General features: G+C 36.5%; 1 protein-coding gene across 6 annotated transcripts in view; it reads left to right on the plus strand.

Moving 5' to 3' along the window:
- Window positions 1-21,203, plus strand: part of GREB1L (GREB1 like retinoic acid receptor coactivator) — a 264,390-nt gene that overhangs the window by 140,945 nt on the left and 102,242 nt on the right. For 5 of the 6 annotated variants that reach the window (XM_041754040.1, XM_041754118.1, XM_041754196.1 and 2 more), the window contains 3 exons: window positions 4,277-4,453; window positions 9,359-9,535; window positions 12,520-12,642. In XM_041754040.1, coding sequence (XP_041609974.1) covers window positions 4,277-4,453; window positions 9,359-9,535; window positions 12,520-12,642 — 477 coding nt within the window. The remainder of the gene's footprint in view (window positions 1-4,276; window positions 4,454-9,358; window positions 9,536-12,519; window positions 12,643-21,203) is intronic. The other variant, XM_041754343.1, reaches the window with a different exon arrangement.

Raw genomic sequence — 21,203 nt, forward strand, 5'->3', positions numbered from 1 at the left:
AGAAACAATAGAAGAATGTTCTACATCAGACCGAGGGAAGGTGAAGTATTATATGATTCAAAGGGATGTTAATGAGTGTAAAGGAATGTCATTTTGGAGTCAAGAGACTTGGGTTTTAGTTCCACGTCTTCCGGTTACTGAGGATTTGAACTTACAGTAATATATATTCTCTTGAACTCCTTAGGGTTTTTTTTTTTTAAAGATTTTATTTATGTATTCATGAGAGAGACACAGAGAGAGGCAGAGACACAGGCAGAGGGAGAAGCAGGCTCCATGCAGGGAGCCCGATGTGGGACTTGATCCCTGGACTCCAGGATCACACCCTGGGCCGAAGGCAGGCACTAAACCTCTGAGCCACCAGGGATCCCCATCCTCAGGGGTTTAAAACCAAATTCTGTCACTACATGACATGTGATAAAGAATTGATTTTAAGTAGAAAGTATTTATTTTAAACCAGTATGTTAATATAGTTTTTGATCTTATTCATGCATATGAGAAAAATTGTCTACATTTTATTAAGTAATTGCTACTTATTTAAAATTAGTTGTGTAAGAAAAAGCATGATTTTATTGATAAATTCAAAAATGAAATATTATAGCTCTTTAGGGGGTTAAGTGTATTTAAATGCTTTCCGGCATCAAAATAGGAAGTCAAGGGGCACCTGAGTGGCTCAGTCAGTTAAACATCTGCCTTCAGCTCAGGTCATGATCAAGGGTCCTGGGTTGGAGCTCCAGGTCCCTCTCTGCTCGGCAGGCAGTCTGCTTCTCCCTCTGCCCCTTCCCCAGCTGATGTTTGCGCTCTCTCTCGCTCTCTCTCTGAAATAAATTTTAAAACCTTTTTTTAAAAAAGAAGAAGAAACTCAAAATCTAATTTTATTTTATTTTTTTTAAATCTAATTTTAATACCCACATTTTGAAATTTTATAATTTAAGATTAAAAGGGTATACTAGCTTATTTTTGTAATTTTTGTATTTTTGCTCTATATGATGAAAAGGTTTCAGGCTGCTGCTTGCAGATTTTCTGCTACTGAACATGCTGCAGAATGAGGTAGGCTTTTCCCTCTTAACATGGAAAGCCAAATTGGATTATAATCACTAAATTTTACCTTGACATTTTTTTGGTGTCCTAGAAACATATTGGTGCATTTTATATAATTTGATAATTTAATGAGTGAGGTTGGGATCGAATCTAACTTTCATACCTAACAAGAGCATCTTTAGACACATTTGTAAAATGACCATGCTCATTAACACAATCAGTGCCCTCTGAGCTTCCCATCATTAACCAAGAGTGTATTACAAGTATAAATTAAGCCTGATAATAAAAACAATGGTGTGAAATCAAAACCACACACTGATATGGGATTCAAACAAGTGAGTCCTGGAGTTCATTCAGCTGGTTTTCACTATCCCTACACACATACCAGGGAAGGCCCTCAGAACATTCTGTTTTAAAAGTAGGGTATTAGAATCATTATTTATTAGTTTTCAGAAATTGGTAATTTTCTTAGTTTGACTTGTAATTCCAAGTATCACAGAATACCTTTATAAATCCCTAGGAGTTTGATAACTACCTGTTCGGAGATGCTGTATCAGATGATCTTGAGGTTCTATATAGCTCTGATGTTCTAAAAAGCTCATAATAATTTGCAAATTCTATAAATCAGTACAGAGTCATTGTTTCATCTAGTCTATTCTTGCTAATGCGGTGTGAGTCAAAGTTGTAGGAAGGTTGTATTACTACTTCTAAGTGCCAAAGACAGTTCCCCTAGCATCCTGTTTTCCACTAATAGGTAATCATGAACCTCTCATCACTGAGTTTAATTATGCCTTTTGAAGCAAGTGATGATGAAGGTACCATTTCTTATGGGAAATGTGTTTCTCGGTGTAGTGTCTACACAAATTAATAATTCCTTTGATTAAAAAAATTAGTGCTTCTTTCAGGACTTTCAAATGCCTCCTAGAGGGGGGGCACTGGGTGGTTCAGTTGGTTGAGCATCTGCCTTTGGTTCGTGTCACAATCCCAGGATCCTGCGATTGAGCCCCACGTTGAGCTCCCCACTCAGAGGGGAGCCTGCTTCTCCCTCTCCCTCTCCCTCTCCCTCTCTTCTCCCTCTGCCTGCTATTCCACCTGCTTGTGTGCAATCTCTCTCAAATAAATAAATAAAATCTTTGAAAAATAAAATAAAAAGAATGCCTCTTAAGATTTAGTATTTTCGAATTTGGTTAAATGTCTTTGTTCACCTTTCATGGTTTTAGATCTGGATTATGATTGTTTTTAGCTTTTCTTTTGCCAAATTGAGTAGTATACCTTTTGGTCTATTTTTATATAGTAAATTTCCCATGTCTTATATCCCTGAACATTACTGAACTCATTACATAACCTTAGACAAGTTCCCTAGCCTTTCTGAGCCTCAATTTCTCCATCTTTGGAAAGAAATTGGTAGTTGTTGAGAGGACTAAATAAGATAAATCTATACAGTGGTTAGCACTGTACCTGGCATATGTTAAGTGCTCCATATATTTTTCTGCCACCAATGTCGTCATCATTATCATCATTTCCCCACTTTCAAGTCTGTGAGTCCTGTCCCTTAAATGGGGTGAGGACAGCAGAATTTTTTAGGGGTTTTATGTATCCATAGTTTCCAAAAAATGTTTGTAAATGAAGTAAATAATATGACTCACATGTACAAATGACTGTTTTTCAAATACCTATAGATTATATTGTAAATAATAAATATAGATTCATTCAAAATTGTTTTAAAAAAATCACAGTAACATCCTGCTATTGTTTTTCTTAATTCACAAAACTAAAAGTTAAACTTGAAAGTTTTTCATATTAAAAGGGGACCTGTGGGCTTTAAGTGATTGAACCACAATGTTTTATTATTTTAGTCTTTCTTCTGTTGACTTCTTCTAGTACCATTATGTCTACTTTTGAGGTTTGATGAGCCAAACCATATAGTAGATTTATTTGCACTACAGTTTCACACAATGTTTGGATATTGTTTTCTTATTATTTCTCATATACTAGCTGATCACATCCAATTTGTTTGTTGGCAATTTGGTTAACATCCTACTATGAACTGATACGTGAAGATTTAGCATAGTTATTCTCTACTTTGTATTGGGTGATGATGATGGTCCTCTCAGGTTTGTGTGCGGAGAGTTAGATGTCCATCCTTTATCTTCCACAACTCTCTGAAATAGTATTTATCATACTTTTATTCACCCTCTTTTAGCTGCAAGTGAAACCCAACCCAACCCAACTGAGATTAGCTTTAGGTAGAATGAAGACATTATTTGAAGAATTCCTAAGCAAAGTGTTTCATGATCAAACCATGGGAAAGACACATACACTGAGTTTCAGGGGCCCACATACTGCTAGAACATTCCCCCTGAACCTCCTGTCTGCTGACAGTGCTGACAGATTTCTCTCACAAGGCAAGGAACCAAGCTGCCACAGACCAAACTAAGCCACTTCCTGGCTCCATGTTCAGAATTCCTAGAGAAAAAGCTCTGATTGGCCTAGTTAATGTCAGGTGCCCCTGACTGATCAACTATAGCCAGAAAGGAGGGCTGTTACAGTGGCCAGCTTGGATCAGGTGCCAACTCCAGTCAGTCTAGAATATCACAGTTTTCCAGGGAGAATCATGTGATTAGGTTTCGGGGAGGTCTGATTATCTCCCAGAAGATGTGAAATAGGTGCTTTGCAGCAGAATATAGCTCTGTAATATTGTTTTGTGATTGTTGGCTCCTTATACATTCTTTCAATAAACTATAATGTGAGCTCTTAGAGAAAGGTATATTTTTCAGTGGTAGCTCATGAAGATGACTTCACAGTTCTGAGTTCTAGTTCTAGTCATTCATTTATGAGCCACCAAATTCTGAGGTTCAGTCTCTCCCTACGTAAAATGGAAAGCCTCCCTCTTCTATGACAGTCACCATTTATAGAAGTGAACTTGCACTGAAAATATAAAAATATTGTATTATATGCAATAAAAATCATGTACAGTTTCCAAAGTTTGCTGTGTATATTTTATCATTAGCATACCTGTGGATCAGAAAATATGAAGTCATCAGTGTTGGCTGAATCTGTCAGAAATACCTCCTTTTTGTATCTTTTCAAAATACCTTATTTTGTGTCTGGTTAAAATGTATGGACTTTAAATTTAGTCCTTAATGCTGATTCCGACAGGTGAATCCACCCTCCAAACGCATGATAAAAGAGAACTTTTCTAAACATTTCACTGTGTTCTTTTTTTACTGGTTTTTAGGTTTTTGTCAAGCGGGAAAGGATTTGCGTTTGGTATCTCTGTGTATGGAACAAATTGACATCCCAGCAGGGTTCCTCCTGGTGGGGGCCAAGTCTCCCAATCTTCCTGAACACATTCTAGTGTGTGCTGTAGACAAGCGATTTCTACCAGATGATCATGGGAAAAATGCACTTTTAGGTGAGTATTCTACATCTATAAAACTCCCTCTAAGATGAAGGAGTTAAGCTATAAGTTTATTTTAAATTACCATAGAATTTTCTTTAAAATAGAATTATTTGAGAATTCTGTAGTTTAACTCAAGTGTGAAACATTTTTTTCTTTTAGTAACTTCTTTAAAATTATCTTTTATTTTCTATTCATTCTCAAAACACCCACCTCAAAGATACTTTTTAAAACCAGGCTTAAAGGATGGCATGAGATTTATCAAATATTAATACTTTGTAAAGCAAAGCAGGATTCACTTCTTATAGAGTCATTGATTTGGACCTGATGTCAAGTCAACTCTCAATTATTCAACTATATTACTTTGTAAGTTGTTGGTAGTTTCTCCATATCACCCATTATTCCTAACTACACTTGATTGATATGATTCTTATTTTATATTTAGCGTGAGTTCAAACAAAATAACTAGGAATATACATATGATGTAAAATGTTTAACTGTATCTCAGAATTGTTTTACTTTCTGTATTACTTTGAGTTTGTCCTTATTTATAACCTAGTTTCCTTACATCATGGGAAATAAAAATAAGATTTATTTTTAAATTAGTTTTAATAATTGAGAAGATAATTAAGAAGATAAGATGGGGCAGCCCCGGTGGCTCAGCGGTTTAGTGCCACCTTCGGCTTGGGGTGTGATCCTGGAGACCCGGGATCGAGTCCCATGTGGAGCTCCCTGCATGGAGCCTGCTTCTCAGCTCTGCCTGTGTCTCTGCCTCTCTCTCTCTCTCTCTCTCTCTCTCTCTCTCTGTCATGAATAAATAAATAAAATCTTTAAAAAAAAAAAGAAGATAAGATGTCACATAAGGTTTGTTGCTTTCTTTGTTTCTGTGTTTCTCTGGAGTTTTTGTTTCTCAGAATTTCTCTTTCTGTAGGTGCAATCAAATAGATGTTTTTGGTGCAAATAAATAACAAAAATGAAAAAGAGAAAAGAAGGCAAAGAATTCAAGAATTGTTTTGGTTGTGAGCTGTGCTTATTTAGTTTGATGCATTTTTCCTAGTTATACATACAGTATTATCAGAAAGTTTAGAAATACATATATCAGTATTTAGGGTCAGAAAGTACCCCTGCCCATGCTTTATAAAGGTTCCTTAAGTTACAATCCAAAGTCTTCTCTTCGTTCATAGGAAAAGAAGTGATAATTTCCATTAGGGTTTCATAAAAAAGATGTTAATTTTCTTTACTTTTAGTGATTTTGAGCAGATGGTTTAACACAGAAGCTTAATGGTAATGTTTATACATTGGACTACATTATCAAAGAAGTTTCCAAATCCTCATTTGTCCACTCAGTCATTCAACACTATTTGTTCAAAATGTAGTATGTGCCAAAAACCATGCTAGGCTGTGATGTAGGGACACAAAAATGATAAGACACAAAGCTAGTAACCTAGTCGTCTTGTGATATAATAATTTTGGGAAACTTCTTTTTAACATTTTAAAAGCATTTTAATAGCATCAGGGCACTTTGCTGGCTCATTTGGAAAAGCATGTGACTCTTGACCTCAGGATCATGTGTTTGAGCCCCATGTTGGGTGTAGAGATTACTAAAAACAAACAAAACACAAACATAAAAAAATTAAAGCATTATAGTGTCATCAAATGGAATAGTTGACATGTGGCTCTGATCACAAACAGAAAAATCTCTCATGATGTCTTCTTTTTCAATGATTCTTCATGGCTAGAGGAATCCTCCTAGAACATATCACAGAAAGGACACAACAAACATTATCAGAATAATAGATTTCATAATTATATGTTACCAGGAATAGGAGATCAAAGACCATGGGCATTGGGAGTTGGAATTGGGGATTAAAATGCCAGATTTAGCACTTAGTACTTTCATAATAGGCAAGCTATAATATAGCTTGATTATAGCTATAATCTGAGGTCTCAGATTCCTCATCTGTATAAAGAGGCCAGTGATGCCTACCTTGCAAGGTTTTAAAGATCAAATGATGTTTATAAGACACCCATCCAGCATAGTGTCTGGAACAGAATACTTGTTCTTTACATGGTAGTTATTCTACCACTCTGTCGTGTTAATAAATATGACAAAATTCCATTTCATTACAGAAATGCTTACATTTCATTACAGAAATGGAATTTTGCTTACTTTCTCTAGCCTTGTGACTGGGCATAATTTTTTACTAACCACTTTCTCTTTTTTTTAAAGATTGTATTTATTTATTCATGAGAGACGCAGAGAGAGAGGCAGAGACACAAGTGGAGGGAGAAGCAGGCTCCATGCAGCGATCCCGATGTGGGACTTGATCCTGGGTCTCCAGGATCACGCCCCCACTAAACCACTGAGCCACCCAGGGATCCCCTACTAACCACTTTCTAAATTGAAAGCATAGTACAACAAAATGGTTGAAGTTTTCTCTTGGATAAGTATGTTGTTGAGATTCTATATGTTCAATACTCTGTTGTTTAATAGTTAACATCCATCCAACATTCTTACTGATGATAGATTATTTTAGTATTCATTAAGATATAGTGGGGAAAAAATGTAAGCTTCAAATATACTAGAATCCTGGTGGACTCCAATATCAATTTGCCTAACCTTTTATGTAAATTATGCAGATTCAATCTGCATACCGCCCTGTGGGGGGATTGATTAAAAAATATATTGATCCAGTTGGCAGTGCATTCATGTGTCCCAAATCTACCATACAATTGGAATAATTGATTGACAGAAAAGCTAGAAAGCTAGTTTAGTTGTACGAAGAATCATTTTTTGTGATGATGACAACAAGAACTTTGAGCAGACAAAAAATCTCCCTTGAACAAAGGTTATTACTGAAACCATACAGAGTTTGAAAAAGGAGCTGTAGAATTCTATCTCTTTAATATTATTAATGCTTATCATCAGTGTACCATTTCTGTTCTTTGAAGATTATCCAGTTCTGTTGTGTTGCTTCCTCCTTATCCTCTCTTCCTTTTCACCTCAGAGAATAGGCAAAAGAAAAAAGATAAAACCTCACCTCAGTAATTAGTTAATTCTAATTCTCACACTAATCTTTTATGAATTAGTAATTAAAGACAATGTCTTTAATTATTTTTGCTAAAGTGTTCTTTTATCATTTTACTGTGTTTGGGTACTACATCTGCCTCACAAACTAGGCATTTTTCTACCAAGGCATGATTATCACACCACAATGTAAGTTACATGGAAGCAGTGGTTTTGTCTGCTTTTGTCATGCTGAAAACCTAGTACTTGAAACACTGCCTAGTGCATGGTAGAGTACAAGTATTTGTTGGATGGATGGATGGATTTGTTGGATAGATCCACGAATGCATGGAGAGATGGATGGTTAAATGGCTTGGGAACTTGGTGAACTATGCAGTTGACATTGATGATTTTTTTTGGCCTGTAGCTCTAAGGTATTGGACAGAAAGCCAAATGCTCTCAAATGCAAACCATCTCTGAACATATTTTAAATAATTTATCAAATTATATTAATGTTTATAATTCTATAAAATAACAGTAATAGACTAATTACATGGACTTACTAGTATTATGTAACTGATCAGAAATTACCACTGTCTCTATTTTTCCAGTTTCACACAATGCCTGGTATATAGGTAGATGCTCAATAAATAATTGCTGAGTAAATAATAATAAATTGGACTGCCATTTCTAAATGCTCGGACTTGATTGTCAGCATTCTGAGATTGGTACATTGTGAAATATTCTGTCTTTAATCCTGGTGGCCTTTCTCTTTTCTCCTTTTCTATCTTTGTTAATTATGTAACAGATTGTTTTGGAGTTTAAAGAGAATGTATCACTTCATCAGTAGATTTATTTTAAGTTAGTTACGTATATAGAGAGATATTGTATGTATGAGTTGGGAATGCCCTTTCTCATTTACAGCTTTTTTTTTGTCCTCATTCACTACATAGCAGTATATATGTTGTGTCCTCAGCAGTCACAACCAGAGGAATTCATACTCTTTCTGTGCAACTTTCCTCTGGTATTAGGGGGCTCATTTCCAATTTAGCAAAGGATGGCCTCTCATCCTCTTCACCTTCTCCATTTCTTCTTTCTGTGTCCCCTACTATAAGTAGGTCACTGAAAGTTTTATTTTGTTTGATTAATCTGAGTGAGAATTGTTTAGATGTTAGATCTAAAGGAATAATATGCTAGTTTGAGTACAGGGAGGTGAATAAAGAGGAAATGGGACTCTCAGAAAACTCATGTGAGAAGGTACAGCTAGATGTCATAGAAACTGGAAAGTTGGCAGTGCCTTGGGTTTGCCTATCACTGTATACCCTTTCCTATCTGCAGACGAGCTTCAGCTTCCTCTTCATGGTTCTCAATTTATTCTCTCCCACATCTTAGCTGACAGGCAGCTTGGCTTCCAGTTTTATAAGATCTTACAAATCCAGGGTCCAGTGCCATCTGACTGGTTATTTTTGTATTTATTTTAAAATTCTAGGAGACTGACTGTCCCACACTGGATCAGATAATAGCACAGTCTAATCAGCTGTGGCCATGATGGCAAGTCCATGTGATGGGTAGGGCAGAGAATGAGGGCCAACAGATTCTCTAAGAAGGGAGTGTGGGAGAAAGGAAAAATGGATATGTCTAGGACCAAACTTTTACATATTTTCATGTCAACTATATGAATTCTATCACATGACACTTTCCACATCCACTCTGTTTCCTTAACCATTATCCTCTTACAGCAGGATTTAAATTACCATCAGTCTTCATAAATAACTTTGCTTTTTAAAATTATTTTTTCCTTGAAATTAGGAAGTTATTGGGTCAAAAAGTCGGAATATTTCTATACCTTTTGTATGTGAAAGTATTTTATCAATTTACTAGTCCACTAGTAACTTTGTTTTTCCTTCTTTTAGGGTTTTCTGGAAACTGTATTGGCTGTGGAGAAAGAGGATTTCGATATTTCACAGAATTTTCCAACCATATTAACTTGAAACTCACCACCCAGCCAAAGAAGCAGAAGCACTTAAAGTACTACCTAGTCAGAAGCTCCCAGGGTGTATTGTCAAAAGGACCTCTTATCTGCTGGAAAGGTAGCGTCAACTTCTGGAGAGAAAGGAAAAGGAAGGAAGGGAATGAGAATGTTACAGTAGTAATAAATGACCTATACAGAGTTCACAATTCAGATATGATATAGATAAATATCCCAAGTTCAGAAGACTATCCAAAGATGTAAAACTCTCTGACAGGTTATTTGACTAGCTTCTTTCTTTATTTTTCTTTTTTTTTATTTCTTTCTATTTTCAATAGAGACTGTCGGGTTTAGGAAAAGTACATGTCTCTTTGTATTTGTCTCTTGGGAGGGTAAGGTGCAGACAGACTCTTTCCACCTCTTCTGTCACTTAGAGAGGACCTCAAAGTGTCATTTTCCTGGTTACATCCTTTTTCAACTTTATTTAGGTTCTTTGGTAATTCCCAAACATATATAATTTTCTGTTTTCATTAGAACTATACACACTGTAGAACAAATAATGCTTTCTTCACCATACCTGGGGAAGTGCACTCTTAAGTTGGTGAAGTTTTGGTTTTTTTAAGTTACGAAGAACTTAACTAACTTATTTATAGAGTTGAATCCAATTGAAACCTCATCGACCTCTTCGTGTGGTCAATAGGACTTGCCACAAGTTTTATTCATTGTTCTAATCCAATGGAATAATCTAATCCTTATTTTTTTGAGCAGTTACTTAGATTCTGAGACTTTCCTTAATTATTAAGACAATATAATTGTCTTAAATGCTTCCATTTGTTATCTATGCAAGATTTTGGCCTGACTGTAAGAAATAGTATAATAAATCCAAATTATAAGTATAGATTTTCCTTTAATTCTTCCACTGTAATTACTCTTGGTTGCATTTTAAATGATATATAATTCTTTAGGAAATTCTGCATGTTCCAAGCCAGGTACAATAATCCTGAGTGGCTTTTGAAGCCTTACATTTAAAAAAAAATTTTTTTTAAGATTTTATTTATTTTTTTACAAAGATTTTTTTTAAAGATTTAGTTATTTGAGAGAGAGAGTGTGTGTGCAAGCAGTGAGAGGAGCAGAGGGAAAGGCAGAGGGAGAGAAACAGACTTCCCACTGAGTACAGAACCAACTTGGGGCTCAGTCCCTCAACCCTGAGATCAAAACATGAGCTGAAATCAAGAGTTGAATGCTTAACCAGCTGAGCCACCCTGGTGCCCCTAAAAGGTATTATTTTTAAGTAATCTCTACACTCAATGTTGGACTTGAACACACAATGCTGAGAATAAGAGTTACATGCTAGGGGCACCTGGGTGGCTCAGTCAGTTAAGCTTCTACTTTCGGCTCAAGTCATGACCCTAGAGTCCTGGGATAGAGCCCCGTGTCCAACTCCCTACTCAGCAGGGAGTCTACTCCCTCTCCCTCTGCCATCTTGCCCACCCTGCTTGTGTTCGCTGGCTCGATCTCTCTGTCAAATAAATAAATAATCTTAAAAAAAAAAAAAGAGTTACATGCTCTACCATTTGAGCCAGTCAGGCATCTGAAGCCTCACATTTATAGCGGTTGCTATTCTAGAATTAGAAATGGGTATGTGTATATTATCTATCTATATATAGATATGTAGACATATAATATCAATTGCATATAATCAATGTGCAATATCATGCATGTAATACACATAAATGTAGAGATATCCTTTAGGCTAAAGTACAGTATCTCTTCAAGGAAGGTTCTAGCAATGAAGGTTATAGAAAACTGCTTCCAGCCCTTGCATATATTTGATAAACTTGGAAACTCTCTAAAGAATCCTCTATAATTAACCTGGTCATTTGCAACCATTTATATTTCTTTTTCACCCGCTGCCTTTAAAGACTAATATAGTATAACATGTAGTACAATTCATTTGGAAGGTACAACCCCACAGGGTGTCATAGTAATTGCTCTCTACCTGACTCAATTCAAAATATTATTAAAGTATTACAGTAAAGCTCCATTAATATTGGCTTACCTAAAATGAAGCTTTGTGTTGCATGATCAGAAATCACCTTGAATATATATATATATATATATATATATATATATATATATATATATATATATATATATATTATATATGTGTGTGTGTATTTCCTTTAATAAAAACTAAGAATTTGAGCATTTTTTAAAAATTTTTAAATTTTTATTTATTTATGATAGTCACAGAGAGAGAGAGAGAGGCAGAGACACAGGCGGAGGGAGAAGAAGGCTCCATGCACCGGAAGCCTGATGTGGGATTCGATCCCGGTTCTCCAGGATCACGCCCTGGGCCAAAGGCAGGCGCCAAACCGCTGCGCCACCCAGGGATCCCGAGAATTTGAGCATTTTAAAAATTTCTCTTCTACCTATATATTTTCCTTTGCTTCAGTTTTTGGACATAAAGTTGAGGTAAGAGTGTTAAAGACAGCTTACCTCGATTCTGATAGGAGGTTAACTAGCATTTGAAAGCTTATTGATGTTTTTTGGTTTATTTTGTTTGTTTGTTTTTTAAGATTTTATTTATTTATTCATGAGAGATGCAGAGAGAGAGAGAGGCAGAGACATAGGCAGAGGGAGAAGCAGGCTCCTCGCAGGGAGCCCAATGCGGGACTCAGTCCTGGACCCTGGGATCAGGCCCTGAGCCGAAAGCAGATGTTCAACCGCTGAGCCACCCAGGTGTCCTGAAAGCTTATTGGTTTTTTATAAATTACAGGTATTTTAGCCTCAATCTTCTCCATAAAACTACCATGGTTATATTGGTTATGAGCAATTTTCCCCTGGTAACTAATCTGTGAAGAACAAAAGTCTGATCTTTTTTTTCTTCTAAATGTGACATCTGGCCTTAGGAAGATGAAGTGAATTCATCATCTTGAACATTCTGTTGGACTCAGAATTCCAGAGGGGGAACCTCTGAGAAGGAATGTGGTTACCACTTACGGAACAGCAGTTTATTTTACAGATTTTATGAACTGTGTTCCCATCACCTGTTTTAACAGAATATTGGGCCCCTCCCAAAATATGATTCTTACTCCTTCCTAGAATGTAGAAGCCGACAATCCTCTGCTACTTGCCACTCTATGAAACCAAACTCTTCAGGATCATCCACTGTGACACCAGAAAATGGCACAACTAATGGATATAAATCAGGATTCATTCAGACAGGTATGGAATAATTTCTTTCAGAATTTCAAGCAGCAGATGTATATGTAGTGATACATCTAAAACTTACTATTGACTGGTTTGAATAGAAATCTTTTAAAATAGAGGTATTACCAGAGTTACTATTAGAGTAAGAAATTAGCCCAAGCATAGGACCTGTCTCTAGAAGACTCTGACAATGGGCAATGGTAGAAATCCAGACATGAGCAAAGTCTGTGTCACGGCTATCAGGTGGTGTATATTGGAGACATAACTCGTGAAGGCTGGAGTTCTAGGGAAAGGCTCTATATGAAGTCCACAGAACATTACAGAGAGTATTACACCAGCTAGATACTAAGCAAGATCCCAAGATAGGACTGAGGATCATGACGGAAGAATACAGGCTCAAGTTTCTAGTGGTTCAAGATAGAGATTTGGTTACCAATAACCAGATAAAATTTTAGTGCCTGAAACTAGGCTACAGTATCAGAGCAGGATCAGCAGAATGGCCCCTCTGATACTGAGCAGATAAGCTGCTACTCTAAGACTTCTAAAAATTCCTCCAGTATAGAGGACTGCACTGGCCCAGGCCCTGAGGACAGGATAAGGCTCCAGGTGGGACTTGGTGTTTCCAGGTGGCTGAAGGACTAGAGGGTTGTAACTGAAAAGATCACTGCAGATAGTATTTAAGAAAATTATTTAGAACCAGTCTAGGTTATATCTAAGGCAAGAAGGAAAGAATTTTAAAAGAATTTGTGAATTTTTTCAATTCATTTTTTGGTAAAGTACCCATTTTGCTCATCTGATATGCAGACTTCACAGTATATGTGCTTTGCCAATGTCCCCTTAACCACAAGTTGAAAACAAGGCTGTCTTCATTTATTTCACTACTTAGCATTCCTCTTTCAGATTTATGTGAAATTCTGATGAGCTAGTACACTGTTTCTACTTCCAAGAAATGAGTAGTTATTAGCAATAAGTCTTAGAACAATAGCTATGATTAAAAGGCTAACTTTTTCTGGGCCTCTTCTTGTTATGTGTCTGTACTCAGCTAAGTCAGCTGAGACTCAGCTAAGTCCACTTCACCCAGGATTTAAAAAGTCTGATTTTTTAATTGTCCGAGAGATTTAGATAGAGGCTCAGATCTAAGAAGAGAGAGCATATCTCTTTAGAATAAATGAGAGAACATTGTGTTACTAGGTATTCAAGAAAGAAAAAGTTGGCATTTGGCTCTTGGCACTGAAACATTAATTAGCCTTCATTACAATAATGATAAAACTATATGTCTCTCCTAAAATATTATTTTAGTATTTTGGCTGATTTTGTTGTATGTTTTCTTCTATTAGACCTTGGGGCTAGGGAAATGCGATTTTACAACTACGGTATTAAAAATGAATGTTTACTTTATTACAATAAAAGTGTATGAAGCATTTACTGTTCTAAAACCCTTGTCAGACGCTGGAAGGCAGAATTCCAATACTTGACCAATGGCTCCAGTGATTCAAAAACGACTCGTAAAGGAGCAAAAGCACAATAAAATATGTTACTTTTCCTGGGTTCCTAGTGGCTCAGTCAATTGAGCATCTGCCTTCAGCTCAGGTCATGTTTCTAGAGTCCTGGGATTGAGCCCCACATTGGGTTCCCTGCTCAGTGGGGAGACTTTTCTCCCTCTCCCTCTGCAGCAGCCCCTGCTTGTGCTCTCTGTCAAGTAAATAAATAAAATCTTTTTTAAAATGTTACTTTTCCTAAAAGGGATAGGTAGATATATAAATAACCAGCTGTACCTGAAAATATATTAAAATGTTAATAAGCAATAATGCAGTTTTAATTATTTTGGAAAATATATTTTGAAAACAAATATTGCCCTGAAACAAGATTGAGGCTTTAGCAAAGATTCCATCAACTCATGAAGAGACACAAAGCACTGACTGAATCACAGTGAACACAGGTGGCCAAGATTTATGCCCATATTCTTGTGTGTTCTTGTAGAGGTGAAAGTGGCTATTTGTCTATAAAATTAGCTATTAACAATTTTAGGTGCAATCCATAGAATTTAATAGAAGAAAATACTTTTAAAGTGAGGCTTTGTATCTGAAATGTTCCTCTTGATGAATTGTGAGTCTTCAACAGTTTCTTCCTACACATGTTGAAAATAATAGGCTTTAAGAATTTCATCTTAGTATTACAAAATCATTGCAAACATTAAAGCATGCAGCATCTCCCTAGGTGATAGAGATTCATCCTTCTGTAGGAGACTGTCTTCTTAATCTGTAGTCAGTGACTCACTGGTAATCAACATTTTTTAGCCTGAAATGTAAGTAAGCATTGCATAGTATTTGAAAAAGGGATTCATTTACTATTTACACAGAGCTTTGTCTTGATTTCTACCTGCCAAGCTCTGAATTTTCTGTTCTGGCTGGATCGCCACTTTTTCTTTGCATGTTGTTTTCAACATTCTTATGTTATTGATAATTCAAATTTTAGTCAGCAATCCCAGTAGAATAGTTTATCATTTTGACTAAAGGTAGCTACATAGTTCCCTACCTACACCATGCACATATACCACATACAAATACACATGGACATACATGTATTGTGTTTAATCAGGACAAGAATTCAAGAATCGAAAAAATCTTTGCCCAACCAAAGATCTTGAGTTTCTCTTTCCTGTTTTCTTCTGAAAGTTTTATTGTTTTATCTCTTACATTAAAACCTGTGAGCCATTTTGAGTTAATTTCTGTATATGGCGTGAGGTGATCTTTTTCACATGTGGATATCCAATTGTTCCTGCACCATCTTTGAACTGACTGTCTTTTTGTCAGTGACTTGCATTTGTCAAAAATCAATTAACTCTAAATATAAGGATTCATTTCTGGAAAAATGAATAGGAGGGCCTTATTGAAATTCAGTATTTTTACAGTTAAAAAGGCAACATTAAGAAAATGAAAAGACAAGTAACAGAATCGGGGGAAATATGTGAAACACATATTTAATAAAGAGTTGGTATCCAGAATTTACAAAGAATTCTTACAGCCCAGTAATAAGATGACGATACAATCAAAACATGGTCAAAGGATTTGGAATACACGCTTCTTCAAAGACACATACAAATAACTAACAAGCACATGAACAGACATTCAACATCTTTAGTCAATAGGAAGATGCAAATCAAAACCACAATGAGATAGCACTTCACACCCACTAGAAAGACTATACTCAAAAAGACAGATGACAATAAGAGTCTGTGGATGGTGGAAAATTTATGTGAAACACATATTTAATATAAAATGTGGCAGCTACTTTAGAATACAATTTGGCAGATTCTCAAAAGTTAAATATAAACTACTACATAGCCCAGCAATTCCACCTGAGCATGTACCTAAGAAAGGTGAAGACACGTCTTCACAAAAAATTACATGCAAATGTTCATAGCAGCATTATTAGTCATAGTTGAAATTTGGAAACAACCAAATGCCTATCCACTCATGAGTAGTTAGGCAAAAATATGGTGTATCCATGTAATGGAATACCATTCAGCAATAATAAAGAACAAACTACTGACACCTGCTAAATCATGGATTAACTAAAATCAGATGAAAGGACTTGCCTATAATGTATCAAGCTCATGAGCCTTTACTAATTAAAGACAGAGTGAAACTGACACAGGAGTAGACACAGAGCTGCAGAACAGAGTAGGGAGTCCAAAAAGCAGATTCACATGACTTATAGGTATTTTTTAAAAGATTTTATTTATTTATTCATGAGAGACACAGAGAGAAGCAGAGACACAGGTAAAGGGAGAAGCAGGCTCCACCACAGGGAGCCTGATTTGGGACTCGATCCTTCGTCTCCAGGATCAGGCCCTGGGCTGAAGGTGGCGCTAAACCACTGAGCCACCCAGGCTGCCCAACTTCTAGGTATTTTGTACTTACAGAGGTGACTTGCAGATAAGTGGGACCTTTTCTTTCAACAAATGGTGCTGAGAAATTGGATATCCTATGTGGAAAAAATAAAATGGGACCCCTATTTAACACTACACAAAATCAATTCCAGGTAGTTGGAGGATCTAAATGTAAAGGCAAAACTATCAAACTTTTAGAAGATATTGTAGAATATCTTAGATATCTTAAAAGTAGAGACAAAAAAGTGCTGCACGTAACGGAAAAGACTATTTCACAGTACTAAAATTACACCTTCTGATTATTAAAAGGCACCATGAAAAGAGTGAAAAATCAAGCCATAAACTGTAGAATTTGTGTAACACGTAAAAGTGACAAAGGATGAGTATGAAGAATATATTAAGAATGCCTATGAATCAATAAGAAAAAGACATATTAACAGAAAAAAATTAGCAAAGACTTCATAAAACACAAAATACAAGGAGCCAAAAATTACATGAAAGGATAATTAACCACTTTGGTAATTAGAGAGATTACTTTAAAAATACAATGTGATATTGTTATACACACACCAAATTGGCAATAAGTTGAAGTATGACGGTAGTAAATGTTGGCAAAGATTTCAACCAACAAGAATACTGTTGATAGTAGGAATCTTCATTGATGCCACCATCTTGCAAGTAATTTGCAACACATAGCCAAGTAGAAAATATGCATATCCTATGTTTCAGCTATTCTACTCCATAAAGAAACTCAACACATGCACCAAGAGATATATATAAAACTATTCATAGCAGTGTTCTTAAAAATTGGCCCAAAATAGACACAACTCCATGTTCATCAATAACAGAATGGATAAATAGTGATACATTTATATAATGAAATTTTCGGCAATGAGAACAAGCAAACTATACCTATATGCAGCACAATAGAGGAATCTTACAAACGTCACATTGAGCAAAAAAGCCATTTACAAAAGAATTCGCCCACACCCATTATTATTTCATGTTTATTATGTTCAAAACCAGGAAAATTAAATTATTTTAGGAATACATACACAGCCCAGTGGTTACTTTGGGAGGGAAAGGAGAGTAAAGGAGTGGGACAACACAGAGAGGGTACTGGCTGCTGGGAGTACTTCATTTTGTTTTTTACCCTTGACTTGGATGGTGGTTCGTTGCATAGGTATTTGCCTTGTAATTATTATTTAAACAATACATAAATATTTCACATATTCCTTTTGTATTTTTGGTTTTAATAGGGAAAAAAGACTCAGAGTATACACATGTACTGGGATTCAGTGCTTACTACTTTGAGAGTAAGTGGTACAGGCCAGGGATGCTATGCTGTAATAATAATATCTTGGTTCTTTTGAGTTTTTGTATTTCCCACTGTGGTGACTCTACTATGGGGTGGTTGCTATAGTGAGAGAGTTGCAATGTGGAGCCTCACAGCTGACTTTGGTCTCCAGGAAGGGAGGAGACAGAACCAATCCTAATAAAAATCTCATGCTGCCATCAGAATACTTCATGATGCTTGCCTTGCTCACATAGTTTTCTTATTTTGTCTCCATTCCCCTTCTTCTTCTCCCAGTGAAACTTCTTTGTCCCTGGTGACAGCCATTTAGAAAGCAGTTTCTATTAGAATGTATCATTTAACCGTCCCTAAAATATAGCCATGTTTGTCCCTTTCCTCTTTAGATTTGTCTTTCTTTAGCTGCTAAACTTCCTTGAGGTCAGTATAATCAAAAGTTCCTCTGGCAGGTTTTTCTAAACTCAGTTCTTTGTGAATATTCGAGTTAATGCTTTACCAAAACACAGTCTACTTTTTCCAAATGTGGTGGGAATGCTTTGCTGGCAGATTTGCCTGCTCCCAATCAGACATTAAGAATGTAGGCTCTTGGGATCCCTGGGTGGCGCAGCGGTTTGGCGCCTGCCTTTGGCCCAGGGCACGATCCTGGAGACCCGGGATCAAATCCCACATCGGGCTCCCGGTGCATGGAGCCTGCTTCTCCCTCTGCCTGTGTCTCTGCCTCTCTCTCTCTCTCTCTCTCTCTCTCTCTCTCTCTGTGACTATCATAAAAAAAAAAAAAAAAAAAGAATGTAGGCTCTTTCTTGGACAGGGGTTGTAGTGTTGCCTTCCTCTCCTAATTCTATCCCCAAAGCCTAGCATAGTACCTGGCCTGCTGAAAAGTCTCAATAAATTGAGAAAAGTCTCAATAAATATTTAATGCAGGGGATTGAGGAGAAAGAAAATCAATGATCATATCCCTCCAACATGGGGCCATGAATGTGTTGGTGAGACCTCTCTTCCTCCCCTACAAAAGAAAAAAATCCACTATTTAGCAAGTATAAGGAATATGGCCCACTTCATAGAAATGAAGAAACTGAGTAATTACAATGAAAAGTAATTTTCACTAATTATGTTAGCTACAAGATTTCATTTTAAGTGATAATATACACTGCTAACAAGGAAATATTAAGACTAACACTCACAGCCAGGCTGGTAGAGATGAACAGTGGTATAATCTTTTAAGAAAGCTATTTGGTTAAAAAATAAATAAATAAAAATTAAAAAATTTTAAAAAAAGAAAGCTATTTGGCAATATGTAACAAGAACATTGAAAATTATATCTTAGGACGCCTGGGTGGCTCAGTGGTTGAATGTCTGCGTTTAGCTGAGGATGTGATCCCAGTCCTAGGATCGGGTTCCACATTGGGCTCCCTACATGGAGCCTGCTTCTCCCTCTGCCTGTGTCTCTGCCTCTCATGAATAAATAAATAAAATAAAATCTTTATTAAAAATATTTATATCTTTTACTCTAGTAATCTCAGTTTAGGGGATTAGCCAAGAAAATAACCTAAAAGGAAAGTCAAGATAGTCACTAAAGTTCTTCTTTATATTAACTAAAAAGGAGGGGATCCCTGGGTGGCGCAGCGGTTCGGCGCCTGCCTTTGGCCCAGGGTGCGATCCTGGAGACCCAGGATCGAATCCCACATCAGGCTCCCGGTGCATGGAGCCTGCTTCTCCCTCTGCCTGTGTCTCTGCATCTCTCTCTCTCTCTCTCTCTGTGACTATCATAAATTTAAAAAAAAAAAAAAAACTAAAAAGGAGAAGTTACCTTAGTATAGAAACAACTGAACAAATAATAGCATGCTTACATGACAAAGATGTTTTAATGGGATCCCTGGGTGGCGCAGCGGTTTGGCGCCTGCCTTTGGCCCAGGGCGCGATCCTGGAGATCCGGGATCGAATCCCACATCGGGCTCCCGGTGCATGGAGCCTGCTTCTCCCTCTGCCTGTGTCTCTGCCTCTCTCTCTCACTGTGTTCCTATCATAAATAAATAAAAATTAAAAAAAAAAATTATAAAAAAGGTATTTATGGCACTATGCAGCCACATAGAATGTAATTATATTAAGTAAAAGAAGTAATATTAAGTGTATTTTTGTTATGTCATGTGCAAAATATAATGCAGATAAAACATAGAAGGGTATATACTGACAGAAAAAAACAATTGTAAGAGAAGTGAGATTTTTTAGCATGTTTGTTTCTATTTTTTATATTTTTCATAGTTAAAAATTCTCAGGATTCAGCCAAATGTATATAGCTCAGTAGAAAATATCTGCCTTTTCTGATCTTTCTTTAGCTTTCTATGCATGTGTAGGAAAAAAGGCCAGTACTTGGTTAGCATAGACAAGTCCAAGATACAGCTAGAAGGCAGCAGAACCGAATTTGAACATTCTTTGCTCACTACTGACAATTTTATTGGTCAATAACTGAGTACTAGGAACAGGAATATAAAGGTGATACTGGTCTCTACATAAAATTCTGTAAGATATTCATGTTTCTCAGATTTTAAGAGTAAGGGACAGGAGGTACAGGAAAAGAAGAGGAGGAGAACCAAAGTCGAAAAATCAATAGCAGACCAACTCAACCTTTGCTTCTGGCCAAAACCAATAAAAAGGACCAGGAAACAGGAACTGTTCATATCAACTAGAGGAAAACTTCGTGGTTCATCAGACATTGGATAGAATACTTAGGAAGGTCTTATCTCAGTAAGGGAAAATACTTTGTTCTAGACTGAGCACTGTTCCAGACCTCCTAAAAATACCAAGAAAACAAAACCCCAAAACACAGTCTACTTTTTCCAAATATGCTGGGAATGCTTTGGTATTGATTTTCTTTCCCCTCATTCCCCTGCATTCATTCATCAAATGTTTATTGAGACTTTTCAGCAGGTCAGGTACTATGTTAGATTCTGGGGATAAAATTAGGAGATGAAGGCAATACTACAACCCCTGCCCAAGAAAGAGCCTACATTCTCAATGTCTGATTGGAAGTAGGCAAATCTGCAGCCTCCCCTTCACCCAGTTTGCCCAGCCCTCTACCACTACCTCTGGCAACCATCAGTTTGTTTTCTGTATTTATAGGTCTGATTCTGCGTTGTTTATTCATTTAATTTGTTGTTGTTTTTTAGATTTCACTTATGAGCAAAACTGTATGGTATTTGTCTTTATCAGTCAGACTTATTTCACTTACTATAAAACCCTCTTTGTCCATCCTTGTTGTCCCAAATGGCATGATATCATTGGTTTTTAAAGCTGCATCATATTCCATTGTGTATTCATACACATGCACACCACATCTTTCTTATCCATTCATCTGTTGATGGACACTTAGGTTGC

This window comes from Vulpes lagopus, chromosome 1 (genome assembly GCF_018345385.1).
Source record: "Vulpes lagopus strain Blue_001 chromosome 1, ASM1834538v1, whole genome shotgun sequence".
In the NCBI taxonomy this organism is placed as follows: domain Eukaryota; kingdom Metazoa; phylum Chordata; class Mammalia; order Carnivora; family Canidae; genus Vulpes; species Vulpes lagopus.